The sequence below is a fragment of the Babylonia areolata genome, chromosome 19, assembly GCF_041734735.1.
Source record: "Babylonia areolata isolate BAREFJ2019XMU chromosome 19, ASM4173473v1, whole genome shotgun sequence".
Lineage (NCBI taxonomy): Eukaryota > Metazoa > Mollusca > Gastropoda > Neogastropoda > Buccinidae > Babylonia > Babylonia areolata.
The window spans coordinates 56,464,104-56,481,875 of NC_134894.1; the positions used below are offsets into that span (position 1 = coordinate 56,464,104).

General features: G+C 44.4%; 1 protein-coding gene and 1 long non-coding RNA gene across 2 annotated transcripts; one reads left to right on the forward strand and one right to left on the reverse strand.

Moving 5' to 3' along the window:
* Positions 1 to 758: 758 nt before the first annotated feature.
* On the reverse strand, positions 759 to 2,432 carry LOC143293959 (uncharacterized). Its single transcript, XM_076605353.1, has 2 exons — positions 2,391 to 2,432; positions 759 to 1,283 (listed from the first exon to the last, which is right to left on the reverse strand). Exons 1-2 carry the CDS (start codon positions 2,430 to 2,432, stop codon positions 759 to 761), a joined length of 567 nt encoding a protein of 188 aa, XP_076461468.1.
* Positions 2,433 to 4,312: 1,880 nt separating this feature from the next.
* On the forward strand, positions 4,313 to 12,807 carry LOC143294370 (uncharacterized). Its single transcript, XR_013056893.1, has 3 exons — positions 4,313 to 5,462; positions 9,112 to 9,293; positions 10,253 to 12,807. It is a non-coding gene; the product is annotated as an uncharacterized LOC143294370 (long non-coding RNA).
* Positions 12,808 to 17,772: the final 4,965 nt, after the last annotated feature.

Here is a 17,772-nt window from a genome sequence, read left to right on the forward strand (position 1 = left end):
CTTTGCAGTGATTAGCAATGATCAATGGTAGTGCTTTGGAATGAGTGGCAATGCTCAATGGTAATGCTTAGCGGTTATAGACTGGCGGAAGTTTATGCATTGCAATATCCAACATCACTGAAAAGCATTAATGGTTTTCAGAGTCGGTGCTGTAAATAAGGTTCTGTTCTAAAGTGCTATGCAGACTTAGGTGCATTTTATCCCTGTTGAAGCCAGGATGTCAGTTATATTGGTATGAGTATAGTGTGCAAGTAAACCGATTTTACACGAGTTGCGCGAAAAAAAAAAGTAGCGCAGTTGCCCACAGTATATCATAACTCCTCACAAAAAAATCACTCAACTTCAGAGACAGAAGGCTCACAGTTCATTGTGAGTTAAACGTGTGATGAACCATGAATAATACCTCAAAACTGTACCATCCTAAATTCTCTCTCTCTCTCTCTCTCTCTCTCTCTCTCTCAATGTTTCCATCCCTCCTCCTTTGAACTGCTTCAACTGAAACAACACAAATACCAGTTGTAAAAGATCTCCCACATGCAAAAACAATATACAAAGAGAGACCAGTAACTCCAAATGACTGATCACAGAGATGTAACATTATTGACCTGACTATACACAATACATTCAAGTGTACTGAACATGCTGGATAAGTTTTAACATTGCTTTTTGCTGTTTAAAAGATATATATATATATATATATATATATATATATATATATATATATATATATATATATATGGGCTAAAGGTATCAATGTGTTAGCTGGGAAACTTGTGCTTGTATGCGCAGATGACGCACATCCAGGACTTTGAGATCAGCAAGCAGGAATGATGCCACTCCAGGAGACGGCAACAGCACTGCTCACGCTGAGGACTCGGGCAGGCTGGAATCTGGGGTGGAGTCTGACTTTTCGGGTGGTGGTTCAACTCTTGTGAGCGTGTTTGCATCAGGTGCAGAGTCTGCGTTTTGTGGGCCTGGTGTCGAGTCTGGGTCCTTGGAGTGCAGTGTCGAGTCAGGGTCTTTGGCTGGAGGTGTCGAGTCCAGGTCCTTAGAGTCTGGTGTCGAGTCTGGGTCTTCGGGGTCTGAGTCTTTGGGGTCCGCTGTTGAGTCCTGGTCTTTAGGATCTGGTGTCGAGTCTGGATCTTTTGGGTCCGCTGGCGAGTTCGAGTCATTGGGTGGGCCGGGTGTCGAGTCCGGTTCTTTGGGCTGTGATTCAACTGTTTTGGAGACGGGCGCAACCTTGCCTTCTTCAGCATTGCGCAGTGTGCGATGGCGTGGTGGCACTGAAAATTTGAACGCATGACAGTTATTAAACACACACATACACAAACACGCACGCGCGCGGGCATGCACGCACGTACGCAAGCACACACACACACACAGATTTGAAGAAGGAAAAAAGGACATGCGGACTGGTCCAAACGCCACCACCCGTTACAACAACAAATAAATCATCCATTCCATTACACATGTACGAAAATTTTGCATCAATCAAAACATGCGTAATACCGGCTGCTCTTTCAAAAGACCGCAACACTAAAAGAGCAATACTCAATACTGATTACGATACGCATTAGAAGAAAAATAACAACGAATACCCCTTCTCACAAAAAATTATTGTTTCCTCGTATAGACACAAAGATGGATATATCAAGCCCGGATTGAACAGAAACGTGCAGAAAGCCTTAGGGAAACAAACTGGAATGGAACCAAACAGTAGGAACTAGTAAGATGTTAAGTACGTACTTTTGAGTACGAGAACATACGCGCATGCACTCACAGCAATAAAAGTTGACAAATCAGAATTGTCGGTGACTAAGTGTGGATACGCTTAATGTACAACACCCACTTAAAGGCCCAACACTCGGCTTATATCACAGATTGACTTAAGTTGACAGTTCGGCCAACAGCAAAGTGAGAGCTGTATTATCAATGGTTTCCCCATTGCAGTGGGAAATCACTTACTGCTTAGCCTTTTGTGAACTGAGGACTATTACTCTCAAACTGGGAGGCAAAACTGCAACAGCTCTTTGTGTTGCAGCCTTGGGGGCTAGTTGGCCTTTTGGGAATGATCCCAACGCCGACTGTCATAAATCCCTCTTGGCCGAGAGAGCGGGGATGTAACGTGGGCAAGACACTCTCCAAGATAATCGAATTCTAGTCCTGATAGTCGGAACAGCAGTTGCCTCCTCGGCTGTTCTCATGGACATGACTGACTGTGATACAACACCCACTACAGACAATGTCCTTCGACCCACCCACGCCCCACACCCCTGTCCGCATCCCCCACCCCACCCTCCACCTTCCCCACCTCCAACCCCCCCACACACAAACATCCCAGCATCCCGAACACAACCCGGAAAGGAAAGTGATGGGGTGAGGAGACTCACGTGTGTACTGCACGTCCACCCTGGCTTTCTTTTTGTTGACATGGTTACACAGGCACATCACCCCGATGAACAAGAACATGAAGATCCAGAACACCGAAAACCTGCAGGCACAGTGCACAACACTTCCTGTTGACATGGTTAAACAGGCACACCATAACACTTCCTGTTGACATGGTTACACAGGCACACCAAAACACTTCCTGTTGACATGGTTACACAGGCACATTACACAACACTTCCTGTTGACATGGTTACACAGGCACATCACACAACACTTCCTGTTGACATGGTTACACAGGCACAGTGCACAACACTTCCCGTTGACATGGTTACACAGGCACATTACGCAACACTTCCCGTTGACATGGTTACACAGGCACATTTCGCAACACTTCCTGTTAACAAGCTTACACAGGCACAGTGCACAACACTTCCTGTTGACATGGTTACACAGGCACATTGCACAACACTTCCTGTTGACATGGTTACACAGGCACAGTGCGCACCACTTCCTGTTGACATGGTTACACAGGCACATTGCACAACACTTCCTGTTGACATGGTTACACAGGCGCATTACGCAACACTTTCTGTTGACATGGTTACACAGGCACGTCACAATACTTCTTGTTGACATGGTTACACAGGCACATTACGCAACACTTCCTGTTGACATGGTTACACAGACACATCACACAACACTTCTTGTTGACATGGTTACACAGGCACGTCACAATACTTCTTGTTGACATGGTTACACATGCACATCACACAACACTTCCTGTTGACATGGTTACACAGACACATCACACAACACTTCTTGTTGACATGGTTACACATGGACAGTACACAACAATTCTTGTCGACATGGATGCACATCACAACACTTCTTGTTGACATGGTTACACAGGCTCATCACAACACTTCTTGTTGACATCGTTATACAGGCTCATCACATAACACTTCTTGTTGACATCGTTTCACAGGCACACCAAAACACTTCCTGTTGACATGGTTACACAGGCACATCACACAACACTTCCTGTTGACATGGTTACATAGACACATCACAACACTTCCTGTTGACATGGTTACACAGGCACATCACACAACACTTCCTGTTGACATGTTTACACGTGCACATCACAACACTTCCTGTTGACATGGTTACACAGGCACATTACACAACACTTCCTGTTGACATGGTTACACAGGCACATCACACAACACTTCCTGTTGACATGGTTACACAGGTACATCACATAACACTTCTTGTTGACATGTTTACACAGGCACAATACGTCGATGAACAGAAACATGAAGACCGAAAACATCGAGAACCTTTACAGTACAGAAATAACACAGTCCCGCTTTCGTCAACGTGAGGGGAGGATACTTGGATATGGGTCACGATAGCATTAAAAAGAACATTTACTCTGTGTGTGTGTGTGTGTGTGTCGTGTGTGTGTGTCTGTGCGTCTGTGTGTGTCTGTGTGTGTGTGTGTCTGTGTCTGTGTGTGTATGTGTACAAAATCACGTCTGCGCGCGCCTGAAAATTAATTACGAAACAATGCATGTACCTTTTCACGGTCATAATCATCATCATGCACACATTCTTTTGATACATCAGGTTTACGGTTAATCAATCAATGCGTTATAAACAACAACAACAACAACAACAACAGTGAGAAAGGAATCTTACCAGAAATACCAGAGGGTGGCGCAGTAGAAGGTACCAGAGGAATCGAAACAGGCTCGAGCACACTGAAACACAATCATAAGACATAAGGAGCCTACTGACTACACAATCATTATGTCACCCGTATACCTACCAGGAAACGTATTTAACTGCTTGTTTTTATGGAGTGTCAAAGCATTTAAACCTTTCTGATTTGCTTGCTTGTTCACATACAACTGGTGTCAGGTCAGGTCATTAGATCTGCTACTGGTAACCTGTAATCCAGTACAACCTGTTCAGGGTCGGGTTGCCGGCGACTAAACCGGCACTCCCACCGCTCCCTTCCGGGACTGGTGAGGCGGGTGGCTAGACACCCTTATGGAGATCCATAAAAGGGCGTTGGCTCAGGAGAGCCACCGACGGCCATCTAGCTCCACTGTGCTGTGTGCATGCCACACGCAGTTGGCCCCCGGGGTGTGTCTACCCATGCATGCGAAGTCTGGATCCGGCAGAATCTGCGGAAGAAACCTATCGGTTCAACGGAGAGGAAGGCGGTTACAGCAACGCACTGTGGAGTGCAGAGAGCAAGATGAGACACCGAAAGGATATCTTGGTCATCCACTGCATCCGTGCTCATCCTCCAGTCGTCTCGACTTAGTCTTGCCACTGGAAATTGGTGGACCCGGACGAGAGAGTGAGGTTGACGTTGCGCAACTCCTCTTCACTTTAAACAAACTCATCGCGCAAGTCATCAGTCATCCAAAATGACCTTTCATCCTTCATCATTTCATCACCCCCAAGTCCTGTGGCGACAGGAGAGCGACGAAACGACAGGTGTGGGTACACTGGCAGTCGCAGTCGCAGACCTGCACGCAGGCGGCTCAGGCCATAGGGTCGTTCTTCGTCGACAGGAGTAGCGATGGAGCTCGGCAGCCGTCTGAGCGTCTGAGCAGCCCTCTTTAGGAATGCACTGCTCACCTCCCTGGCATGAGGAAGGGGCTAGAAAAGGTGCCCTAAAAATTGCCTGCTCCATATCACCTTGGCCAGCATACCGCGGCTGGCGGGGACCCTACATCAGCGGTCGAAACAACAAGAAAGAAAAGAAAAAAACAAGGATCGTTCCTCTCACCATTGGTGCTTGGAACATAAGGACTCTCCTGGACAGAGATAACGCGGACAGACCCCAAAGGAGAACGGCACTAGTTGCATCCGAACTCGCCAGATACAACATTGACATCGCAGCCTTGAGTGAGACTCGGCTTGCAGGTGAAGGCGAGCTCTGTGAACGGGGATCTGGTTACACCTTCTTCTGGAGTGGACGAGGAAGCGAAGAGCGACGTGAGGCTGGCGTTGGTTTTGCAGTAAAAACAGCACTTGTCAGCAAGCAATTTCTGGTAAGATTCCTTTCTCACTGTTGTTGTTGTTGTGGTTGTTATTTATAACGCATTGATTGATTAACCGTAAACCTGATGTATCAAAAGAATGTGTGCATGATGATGATTATGACCGTGAAAAGGTACATGCATTGTTTCGTAATTAATTTTCAGGCGCGCGCAGACGTGATTTTGTACACATACACACACAGACACAGACACACAGACACACACACACACACACGCACAAACACACACACACACACACACACACACACAGATGTGCACGCGTGCAAGCTGACAACACACCGGCCGTGGAGCTGTTTGTTCGGGTATTGAAGTTGTCCATTGGTGGAGGTTTCTGCTGACACTCCAAAAAACAATTACGGTTCACTCGAGCAATACGTGCAACAGGCTATGAGAGTCGCATGATTTGTGAACTCACACGAACGAGCTCAGAGAGCGCTGAGAGGTCAGTTGGAAAGGACCGGTGTTACAGAGTACAAGGAGAGAAACACTGCATTCAGACGACCATATATGGACTTCTTCAGCGTTCCTAGACCATATTGACAAAAAATGAAAACGGACAATTTTCAACATTTTAGGTGAAACAAAAATGGGGAACTATGAATTGACTATTCTACAGTCTCGTTATTTACAATGCGAAACTGTTCATTTTGTGAAAATGGGGGTGGAAATTTAATGTGGTGGAGTTGTGTGTAGTCTTCGGCTGAACGACTGTCAAGGACCAGTAGGCATACGTGTTTGTATTTCGAAAACGTGGTGGAACTTTGATGAATATGCAAGAACTAACTTCAAGTTGACTCTCAGCACCTGTTTTACACACGTAGTGTTCATAGCCCGTCATGTGGAGTGGGAAGAACGCCCCTGCATACACGACCCGTCGTCTCGTCATACAAGGAATGATTTCCATCGGTGAAGAGAACCTGTTGAGAAGCCCGCCGACTTTTCATATCTGCTGAAAGTACGCTGTGCTGAAGTGAATTTTCAGTTTCCACAGAATCTTTGCCCAAGAAAGTGAGTTAAGGTCCTTTTTTTGCATTGAGTTCCAAGAACCTGTTTTACCGGCAATTTTTGTGCATGTATGAAACGATATTACCATTAGTAGACGTAACCCATTTTCAATGGATTTCGTTTCTTATTTTGTACGTTATTTTACTGATTTTAATGTGGATTCAGTCACTAAACTAACGTGTCCGCATTTGGTCCCACAAACCATGAAAATGTAACTAATGGGTGCAATAATTTAGGACGCTAATGGTTTGGTTTTTTTTGGTTGGGGGGGGGGGGGGGCGGGTTACGCCATATAGGCAGCCGTACTGTTTTCGGGGGGTGGGTGGGTGGGTGCTGTATCTTAAACGTGCGTATTGACCTTGTGCATGCGTATACACGCGAAGGTGTCACTGACTAGGTCTGTATGCTGACCTGGGAGATCGGAACAGTTAACCGTCAAGTTCACCCACTAGGCGCGCCGAAACCGGGAGTCGAACTAGGAGAAACTCGAGAATCCCGGCAGAGCTCAGTTCAGCCACAGCACTCATTTGTTCAGGTTTCATGGGGACACGAAGCGGTTTGGTTTTATGGTTTTGAATGACGAGAGCGGGATTCGGACACACCCTCACAGACACAAAAGATGGGAACATCAGGAAGAGCCCTTTTCCAGTGTATAAAGGATGGGTGTCACTCTTCCTGATCATCCGATCCAAGGGGCATATATTGTTACTTCCCCTGACACCATTTCATCACAGAAGTAGTGCTGAGTGCAGGGGTAACGGTTTGCCATATTCATTTATCCCAATACTGCATTTACTTAGGATTTTGACAAGCATGTAGCTTAATGTATTACTATTCAAAGACCCTCAGCAAATGTACACATTTTGGTATCTTATCCTTTTTTCTTTTCCTTTTTTTCTTTTTTTTTTTTTTTTTTTTTTTTTTTTTTTTACTAATAGTCTGTACGTATTAAATTTCAGCAAGGGAAGAATTTCGTTGCAAATTTTAGGTCTGTTACTGATTACTTATTCCCCAATAAAATGTTGAATCTAAGAAAATGAATAAAATCGTCAGTGTGTCTCAAAGGGGCATGAGAAAACAGTCCAGACTTAGGTTCGCTTTGTTTCACTCAGTGAGTCACTGCGACATCGTGCACCCGTCAGTACGGTTTGTCTGGTGAATGAAAAACCGCTATTTCCATTGTAAATTACTTTAAGTAATGTGGGGAAGGGCAAAATTTTGCATTCTTTTCGTAGGTTCACAAAATAAACTGCTTATTCATTATATTGAAATAACTGTTTTATGGTATGTTAATATTTCCTAATATCTTGATCCAAAATCTGGTAATGTTTTATAAATTTGACGAATTGCTTTGATATATCTCAAATGAAGCATACAATGCAAGCCAAAAAGATACTAATACAGAGGTGACGTTTACCGGCCGCGAGGCCTAAGGCAAAAATGCCAGTCCCTATTACTACTACATCTTTGGCAATGACGTGACATTAGGTGTTTTCTTTTTTTCTTTTTTTGTTCTTTTTTTGTTTTTTTGGCTGTCGGAATGATTTAAATATACACATGCAGAATATACAACAAAGGTACAGCTGAACTTGTTTTCAGTATGTATTCAGCATGAGAACAATTCTTTTTTTTCTTTTTAATTTATCACTCAATTGCTGCCAATAGACGAAAATATTACACACGGTAGATAGCAGAGTCCGGGTTTATTAACTTCAGGAACAACTAAGGACAACTGATACATGAAACATTGAAAGGGGGTAGCTTTATTATGACATCTTTTCCATGAGCTGAACGGTTTACTTCCATTCTAGTTTGACGAGTTTTTTTGTTTTGTTTTTTGTTTTTTTTGCTGCCCCATCTGCACCGTTTCAGTGGCATTACTCCCACGCCGCTCATTTAGATTCCCCCATACACGGCCACACCCGGATTCGTCACATTTCCAGCGTCGGCAGTCCGCAAGGAACCATCGATGTTGGGTCTCCAGGAGGCCACACACCAGAGGAGACCCTGCACTGCTGCTGAGTCACTTCGGTAGTGTTCAGTGGTGCCTGTTCTGATTTAACGTACTTAGGACACCACCTACTAAGCACCCTACTAACGACAATAATGGCTTAGTCGCGGAGCCAAACTGAGTGAACGCCCCTCCCAGAGTGGAGACCGCCACCACGTCCCTCAAACAGCCCCCCATGAATCTGTCGACACTGAAGACATTGACAGGACTCAACCCAAGCACTGAAGTGGATGGGCATTAGTCTGACGAGTTACCAGGACTTTAGTTTGAGATTTTGTACACACACACATAGGCGAAGCACCGGGGTACAGCAGTCGTAGAAGGCACTCAGGGGTTCCTTTAGGATCTAAATTGTAACCCGTTTCCGCCACTAAACATTCATTTGGACTGTGTTTTTGTGTGTTATGTGGTGGATTCCATGTGAATATCTCGCATTTACTTCACCAAGCACCCCCTTTTTCAATGTTACAGGTTGTGTGAGTGCGGATGGCTGTTAAGTGTGGTGTCTGTGCGTTGTGTGGAGTACGTACACAGTTGACATTGCGCAAGATTGTTATATATCTATAATAGTGATTTATTCTCAATATGACTATTATTGTTACAAAGTTATGTACTGTTGGACAGACCTTTGAACTGGCACTGTCGGACGGAGAGCACAGACACCAGTGACGGGGCCGACCACCGTGGACGGTGCAGGACTGCAGAACCGATTGAGGGAAGACAGTGGTGACCCTGGACAGTGCCACCTGTCATCAAGGCCAGCTCGATACCACAGGCTGCCCGTGCAAGTCCACCATTCTCAACAGGTCAGTAAACTGTTTTTCGCGGCATCACCCTTCAACGTCCCCCGTGAGAATTCCAGGGGTCTTAAAGTATCACCACCTTCTGGAAATTCCGTGCTCTTTATTTCTGCCTTTTATCTTCCTAAACTCTTTTTTTTCTGCCTTCCCAGTCCATTCCCCTTTCTTTTTACTAGCAAGTCTTACACTTTTGTTCTCTTTTCCGCAGTCCATGATGTACGATCTGTGCTGTTTTGCTCTGGCGATTAGGTAGTGAAATGTATACACTGTAGTGTTATTTGCCAATATGGTCTTTTTGTGTACTTTTTGTTTGGCTTTGAAGTATTGTTGCTGTTTTTTCCTTTTTAACAAGTTTTTTTGTAATCTGGGGACGATACGTTAAGCGGGAGGGCTGACGTCCTAAGCACGACCTAGCCCCATTTGCCTTAAAGAAGCTAAATGGTTAGAATGTTATGAACTGTGTTTGTGGGTTTGTCTTCGTGTGCGTGTGTTGATGTGACAGTTTAGTTATGTTGACGTGGTTGAGCATTTGTATGGTTTGACAGTCCTGATGTGGCTCTGTGCCGGTCGTCTGGACTATAAGCAACAATAAACAAATAATAAACCCTTCAACGGAATGGTCTGTCTTGGGGAGGGGGCTGAAAGGAATGTAAACTCCCAAGGAAGAAATCCCACAATGCCTCTAATGGTTTCGGATTTTTTTTTCTTTATGCTTTTCCCGTCATGGTATATACCATTTGACCAATCACCACTGACCACACACACACGCACCAAACATAAAAGAAAAATACCTTTACCCACGATGGTGAGCAAGAAATTCCATGGAGTGCTACTTTTAAGGTGTGTGTTTTAATGTTTTGGGTTTTTGTGTGTGTTTTGTTGGTTTGTTTGTTTTTTTTAGTGTTTTTATCATTAATGGAAAGTAATCTATTTCATATACTGAATTTTGTCTGTTCTCTGTGCAGAGTTAAGCAGATAACAAGACTCCATAGGAGACGCACCAGAATGGAATGGGCCCAAACAGCTGTGACACAGTACGAAGGGGAAGCAACCAGACCTCCACATGTGGACAGATGGACCTCGCAAAGACCCTTCCGGTGATTGTGCCGAGTTCCACCTTTACACATGTTCTCACTGTTTGTCCATGGAAGTTTGCTCGCTGTACAGTGTACGGTCAATGACCCCGACACATTGTCTGCAGGATGCACACTGTGGCAGCCCATTGGCATCATGTGGTGGCCTTGTATCGTGAAAGGAACCAGGACTCCAGTCAGGCAGTGTTAGTGTATACAGCGGTTGTATGGGGCATAGTGTACGGGGACAGTGGTTCAGGCGTCGTGTATGGCAAGCATGAGATAGAAACTTGGTTAATTTCTCTGAAGAAGGAAGGGGGGTTTAAGAGGGAGCAAGTCCGATTAGCATATTCGTGCGGCCACTCTGTAGCCTCTTGATAGTTTGACTCTGTGCCGTTTCGCCGACCCGCCTTTGTTCCCGTTTCGCCTACTCGGCCTCTCTTTATATATGTATATATAAATGCACACGCGCGCAGGCACATACACACACATTCAATTCATACATGGACGAGATTTGTTTTTAATGATTGCGTGCAAATACTACTGCTCGGTAGACCTAAAGCAGAGGCGAGTATAAGGTACACAGACGAAAAAAATGAATGCTTGGATTGAGATGTCTCAGATTTTGGACGACGCATTACAGGTGCATTTGAATTTTGCCATCTGCTGCCATGCACATAAACAATAGAATGTGTATAATTATGTGCGTGTGTGCATAGTGTATTGTCAAGTATGTGTGGTTTCTATCACTTTACTTTTTTTTCATATGAAAGGAACTGGTCTTGTAATAGTACGTAGGTGAACTGAGAATTGGCGTATGTGATCACCAATTTAGTTTTAGGAGAATCGGAGAGACAGAGGCTTGCGCTGCACTCCATGGAGCAGCTAAGGGAAGGCCACATGGCATTGAGACTGGAAAGGTTCGGTGCCTGTCATCTGCTGTCAGTCCGTGCGGTGACAGCGTCGAGTCTACTGGAAACAAATTTTCTTGTAAAATAAATTTCCCAAACAACTGGACACTGTTATAGAATGCGTGGCCAGGTGTAATGCCATCCAGGTTTTTCAGAAAAATGTTAAAAGTTCTCGCGACCGTAGACGCAGTGATTTCATCAAGTTGGTCTGGGCTCGGCATAGGAAGGTCTATTCTTCCGCCGCTTTCAATCTTCCACGAAGTGTAGCCTTCCTATTCAGTGGAGGAAGAAAGGGAAATCAGTGTAAAGTATGTACAAATTTGCTAATCCATTATTTTGTCTCTGTAGTGTATATTGTTCAATGCATGCTTGCACATGGGACCATAGTTTGAAATACTTGTACCCAGGCCACCGCTTAGGCCTTGTAGAGATAACTGATGATCCGGGTGAGACGTCTTCTGCTTGGACCCCGTGCTACGCAGGAGTGGACTATCAACCTGTGGACGGAGTCGGTCATTAGAGTCGTGTCAGTGAAACTGTAAAATCGAAATGTTTTGCCTTTATCCAGAAATGACACAAACAAAACAGTGCCCGTGTTGTGTTAAGACGGAGAAACACCGTGACGGACGACCAGCATCGTGTAGCACAAGTGGGTGCTGCTGCGTCACTGAACTGGATCCCCAAGGACTGTCCGGATGTCACTGCACCCCTTCCAGACGGACGATTCATTGTTGGTCCTCTGCTTTACATGTTATGAACAGTGGAGACGCTAATTACCCGTTTGAAGGACCTGTGCAGTGCGGGCAACGTCAGAAGCCAGTGTTTCGGACGATGCTTTGCATGTTCAGGGGAAATACACTAAAGAAAAGTTCGTTCTTCAGACAGTCGCTGTGACTGTGCCAACAGCATGGGGGAAAGGGGGCTGCTTTTTTCTCCAACAGCCCTTAGTGTCTCAGATTTGACACTTTTTGGCCCAGTTTTAGCGACTCTGCAACAGTAGTTTGACATCGACTGGAAAGGGGAAGCAGGAAAAAGGTGCAAGTGGAAAGTTCGCCAGCTTGAAAACTCGCGCGTGTTTATTTCAGGGGGGTGAGAGGAACAGTAGAGCGATTCTGACCGTTTAAAAGCTGGTGCACTTCCCATTCGCCTTTCTCCTGTCTAATCCTGGTTTTCTGAACATCGTCTTTGTTCACCACCCAGTGGGGTACGGGTGCTAGTCCTTCGTGTTCTGAGTCAGGCAAGTGGAACATTTGTCAGGCTTGGATGCATTGTCATTGAAACTGGACGATTCAGTGGTCCTCATCTAGAGTTTCAGGGATTAAAGAGTGACGGGAGGGTGGGGGCCACTGGGTCGTGCATTTTCAATGGCAAGGCCATTTTACTCTCCACGGAGACTAGCTCCCGTACCCGCTTCTGAACACAAATGAGGGCACTTATAATTGGTAAGGTTTTTAAAATTGTCATTTACTAGGGGGAGGAACGGCATTTTCACAAAGTTGGACTTAGTATGAAAAAGCAGTGCTCTTCCTCCCCCTTTTTTTTTTTTTTTTTTAATTATATTCAGTATTTTTAGTTTCAAATGTTGCAAGGTTGATATTTTTGTAATTTGAAATTTATGAAATAAATTGTTTGACATTCACATTTTGTCTGCTTTTTAGAAAATTTTTTTTTTTTTTAGGGGAGGAATGGCCGACGCAAATATACTAAGTCCAACTTTGTGGTTCGGTCGTTCCTCCCCTAGTAATTTTGTTTTTCACATCACACACACACACAATCTACATCCATTCAGCGTTGTTTATTTTCCAAAATCAAACCACCAAGGGTTATGGATCTTATTCAATGAACAAAACGAGTACATTGGCATGCACACAAATCATCGCAAAAGCAAAATGTTGGCTTTGGTAGTCCATGATTCATCCACGAGCCTCCAGGTCTTGGGAAACACCTGGGGTGATCTTCCAGTGACGGGTCCTGCCTCATGTAGATGTACCCATTGGGTACATGGTCTTGATCACCCTGGTGGAAGGCCCAAATGAAGACCACATTTGAATGCACGAGCGTAACGTCAAATTTGAAAACTGCACACTGAGCGGCCATTTTAGAAAGCTAAAGTCACGTACACTGAGTGCCAACCCCGAAATTTCGAGTTCTCTTCGCTAGACAAGTGTAAGCGGATCGTGTGTACGATCCTCTGAAATCATGGACAACACTTGTGCGAACTTTTCCACTGAATAAACCCTTGACGCCCAACTGCACACATGTTCAGAAATGACTGACCTTGTGTATTGTGACTTGCTTCAATCAGTCACGTTCCCTGGAAACTATTTACGATCGGACCAGAACATTTTATTAAGAAGAAAAAAACACGAAAACGAACCTAGCAAACGTCAAAAAAAACCTTAGTGATATCGGTCCACCGTTCTATTCTTCAGCAAATGTTTTCACTGAGAACTTCGTTGAACAAAGTAAGCGTGGGTCGGTATGGCTGGCACTTCTGAGTCATGCTGCAAATGAGAGAGCCATGTCAGGAAAGAAAAAAATCAAATTTTGATGCTGCAAAACTGTTTACAGTAACAGCAAATTTGGAAATAGCAAACCGGACCTGCTTTTGTTTTGTACACTCGTCATTGCAGATCTGTTTCTCGTTATTAACACTCAAAGTGGACCAAAGGTATGGACATGAAAGGGAATACAGGCCTAACTGAATCAACATGGATGAATACAGACCTAGTCATTGTGTTATGTATACTAAAAAAAAAAAAAAAAAATCTGGACAATCAGCATGGGGTAACAGGCCAAGTCACAGCACAAAATCTGGACAACATGAGTTAAGTACAGGCCTGGACACTAATAGTGATGATATCGTTATTATATTGGGAATACAGACCTAGCCACCATGAAAGCTGGACAGCAAGATGAGGCAATACAGGACAAGTCAATGAATGAAAACTGGATATCAACATGGGGAAATACAAGCCTATTTACTGCATGAAAACTGGAAATTAACATGCGGGAAAAATACCCAGTCACTGCATGAAAACTGGATATCAACATGGGGAAATACAAGCCTATTTACTGCATGAAAACTGGAAATTAACATGCGGGAAAAATGCCTAGTCATTGCATGAAAAGTGGACATTAACATGGGAGAATGCAGTCCTAGTCATGTAGCACCAAACCTCAATGTTTCCCTAGCACTAACAAAAAAAAAAACAAAACATTTACTCGTTTCTGGATGAAACATGTTGCAACCAACACACTGACACTGGAAATTGACCGTGTAAAATATCGTGCCAACTTTAGCTCGCATAATACTCAATATATGTGGCAGTCGACAACTGGATATTACAGCAGCAAGTTGACATGTCTAAGTGAATCATTTAAGTGTCTTGCAATTAATTACGCAATTCTTGTTTGTTACCATTTACTGAACAGCCGAAACTTTTTTTTTTTACAGGATACAGTGACAAGTTCTGCAGTCCTATATGTTTCGATTGGCAGTGTTTCATATAATAAACGTCTGCTCACGTTCGAAAAAAAATCGTTTCAAATTTAATTAGGATTACAAGTGGCTCTTTGTTGCAATCTTACTGTCCATGTTTGGTTCGCTGTTTAGTTTTCCTTTGAAAATTAAAAAAAAAAAAAAGTGTAAAGAAGTGAACTGATGAAGAGGGGGGGAGGGAGATTTTCATCTAAAATCACACGTGTATATAGAACGTACAACTTCAGAACGAACACGCCCGAATGTTGCAAGGGAGAGATCGATCAAATGAAATACCAGCTGCGTGTCACTTGTAACAAATGCAATCACGCGCTGAACTATTTTGGTGCCAACGCGACTAGTTTGTCTTCATCCTGGTAACCACATCCACAGACACTCCCCCTCTGCTCCCCGCTCCCCACCCCCTCGGCCTCCCACACACGCAAACCAGGACGACGGATCCAAACATGTGCAACACTTTCCGTGTGGTCACTACCGTTCCGCTTTTTGACTTTGATTCCTGGACGAGTGTTCTTGGAGTGGAGTGAAGTGCTTAAGAGGCGGAAAGGGTTTAGGGGGGTGGGGGGTGGGGGCAGAGGAGTGCCGGTGGTGAAAGGCAGAAGAGGAGGAAGGAAGGGAGGGGTCGATGTGATTGATCGGAGCCGATGGGTTGTGGCAGATCGACGAGCCGTATATCAGACGTCACGCTTGCTGGGACTTACCTATGTGTGACCGATGTTCGCTTGATGAAAAAGACACTGTTGGTCTTTACATATTTATCTCCCTCTCATGTTCATGACGGGGTGAATTGTGATTTTCGTGTACGATCCTTAACCAGAAAGAGAGGGAGAAGCAGAGTGTGTGTGTGTGTGTGTGCGCGCGCGCGGTCATCAGCGGTGTTCACGAACATAATTCATAATCCATAGCCATCAGGCTATGTTAGCCTGCATATATGTATATAGGTGTACATTCTGACATGTTTGTCGTATTGTTTAAACAGGCCACTCACTTGACTGTTGATGAACGCTCATGTGTCGCTGAACCCCCTCAATCCCCCCTCCCCACCCACCCACCCACCCTCCCTCTCTTCCCAGACTACCACAAAACTAGTTAGCTAAATAAGCTTAAAGCTACTAGCGAGTAAACAGACTAGTATTACTGTCCATGAGTTAGGCAAACGACATCCGTCCTACCACATAAAACGCCAGGTAGAGTTCCAGAAACACTTTCTGACGTAATTCGTTTACAACCCTCAATGCGAACATAAGATATGGATAAACGGCTTATCGCTAGCATCCAGACTGAATCTGTTACGTGTTGTAAAAGGCGCCGTGCTTAACACATCCATTCCATCGGGCATTTAAGTAGAACCACACACACACACACACACACACACACACACAGAGGTGTGAAGACGTTGGGAAAGACCCGCTCACGGCCGGGTGACTCACGTTTGCGCTTAAGACCGCGGGAGGTCAAACCAAACATTCCCGGTTTACATAGTTCCTATGGACACCTGAAACACTCCATGTGCATGGATGTCAGTTTGTGCTGTGTTTTGTTCACTTGACAGTTGACTTGTGTTACCGCCTTCAACAAAGTAAACAAAGTAAAATGGAGTGGGGCGGGTGAATGTTTTGTATGCGTCTCATCACGAAAGGAAATTAGCATTCTTCCCAGACGGACAAACATTGGCCAACGCATCAAGTGATAAATTCAATAGACTTTACCTTTGATTTTCGTTTCTTTAGTTTCTTAACTCATACTGATTATAAGTTTTGATTCTTTCCGGCTACAAATGTCTGAAATAAATGTCTGATTAAGTATCAAGGAAGCATTTCCTCAAACATCTGGACAGACTATGCCTCCAAGGGCGCAAAATGACGGTGGTTAATGATAAAACTGTTGAGGAATTCACTGCCAACAGACGACAAACATGCAGATTTCCGACCTCTTTGTTACACTGTGCCCACTGTCTCAGTCTCACACTGGCAGGGAAACCGGCACGTTGTGAGGTTAATGGGCAACTATTGTGTCACCTGTGTGCACACTAGAGAACACGGATAACCTGTAAGAAACAGGAGGCATGTTCTGAGGGGGAAAGGTGGTGGATGGGCACGTTGTGGTATTGGACAAGATGGGGGAGGGGTGGGGGACAGTTACAATGAGAAAATGGATTCTTGAGAAGAAATAGGCACATTGTGCAGAAAATTGTCACATTACGAAAAAGAAAAACAAACGAAAAAGCGGATATATAATATGAAAATTTGACTCTCTTGAAGAAAATGAGCATATTGTGAGGAATTGGTGCCCGAGTTCTGAAACTGTTTGAAAATAATAAATTAATGAAAAAGTACGAGAAACGAACGTCCTGGGGAAGTGGACATCTACAATCACCCCACTTTCTTGCCGTTATGCGTAAAAGGGTAAAGTGCTTGAAAGCGGGCTGTTACTGTCCCTAAATGCGAGCTGACACGTACTGTTTTTCGTTGCCGGGCATCAAAATTCACGTGTAGGTCTGAAGGCGGATTTCCACAATGTGACGACGTCCGCGAGTCGAGCATTACCAAAGTCAGCGACAGCCTTTCACATTAAAGATACGATCTTCACCTTTAAACGAAAGATGCACATGGTAAGATAAACCAATTATGCATAACTTGAGAAAAAGAAATGAATTGCTACCGAGAATGACATCAAATGACGTTTTGAGGAACATTAATAATATATGTCGATGTAAAAAAATAAAATAAAATATTTTTAAAAATCCTATACACGTAATGATAATAGTTCCCTTAGCTAATGAATGGTGGATTGCCCCTTTGACAGGTCTTGCCCCCAGAGACACCCCGGCTGAATCTCGCTATACTAAATGGTTCGGTTCGTGGTTCCTGGTCCGCGCTCCACTTGTTTGCAACTGTTGAACAAACAGTGTGCGGGGGTGAACGTTAATAGTCAGTCCTCGCTGCCGTGCTTTCCAGAAACTGGATCTGTATTAAGTGTGTTGACCGAATTGACGGGGC

Coding starts and splice junctions, on each gene's coding strand:
- LOC143293959 (XM_076605353.1), bottom strand. CDS start 2,432: ATGTCAACAAAAAGAAAGCCAGGGTGGACGTGCAGTACACAC. Junction 1,284..2,390: donor GGTGGACGTGCAGTACACAC/GTGAGTCTCCTC, acceptor TCAAATTTTCAG/TGCCACCACGCCATCGCACA.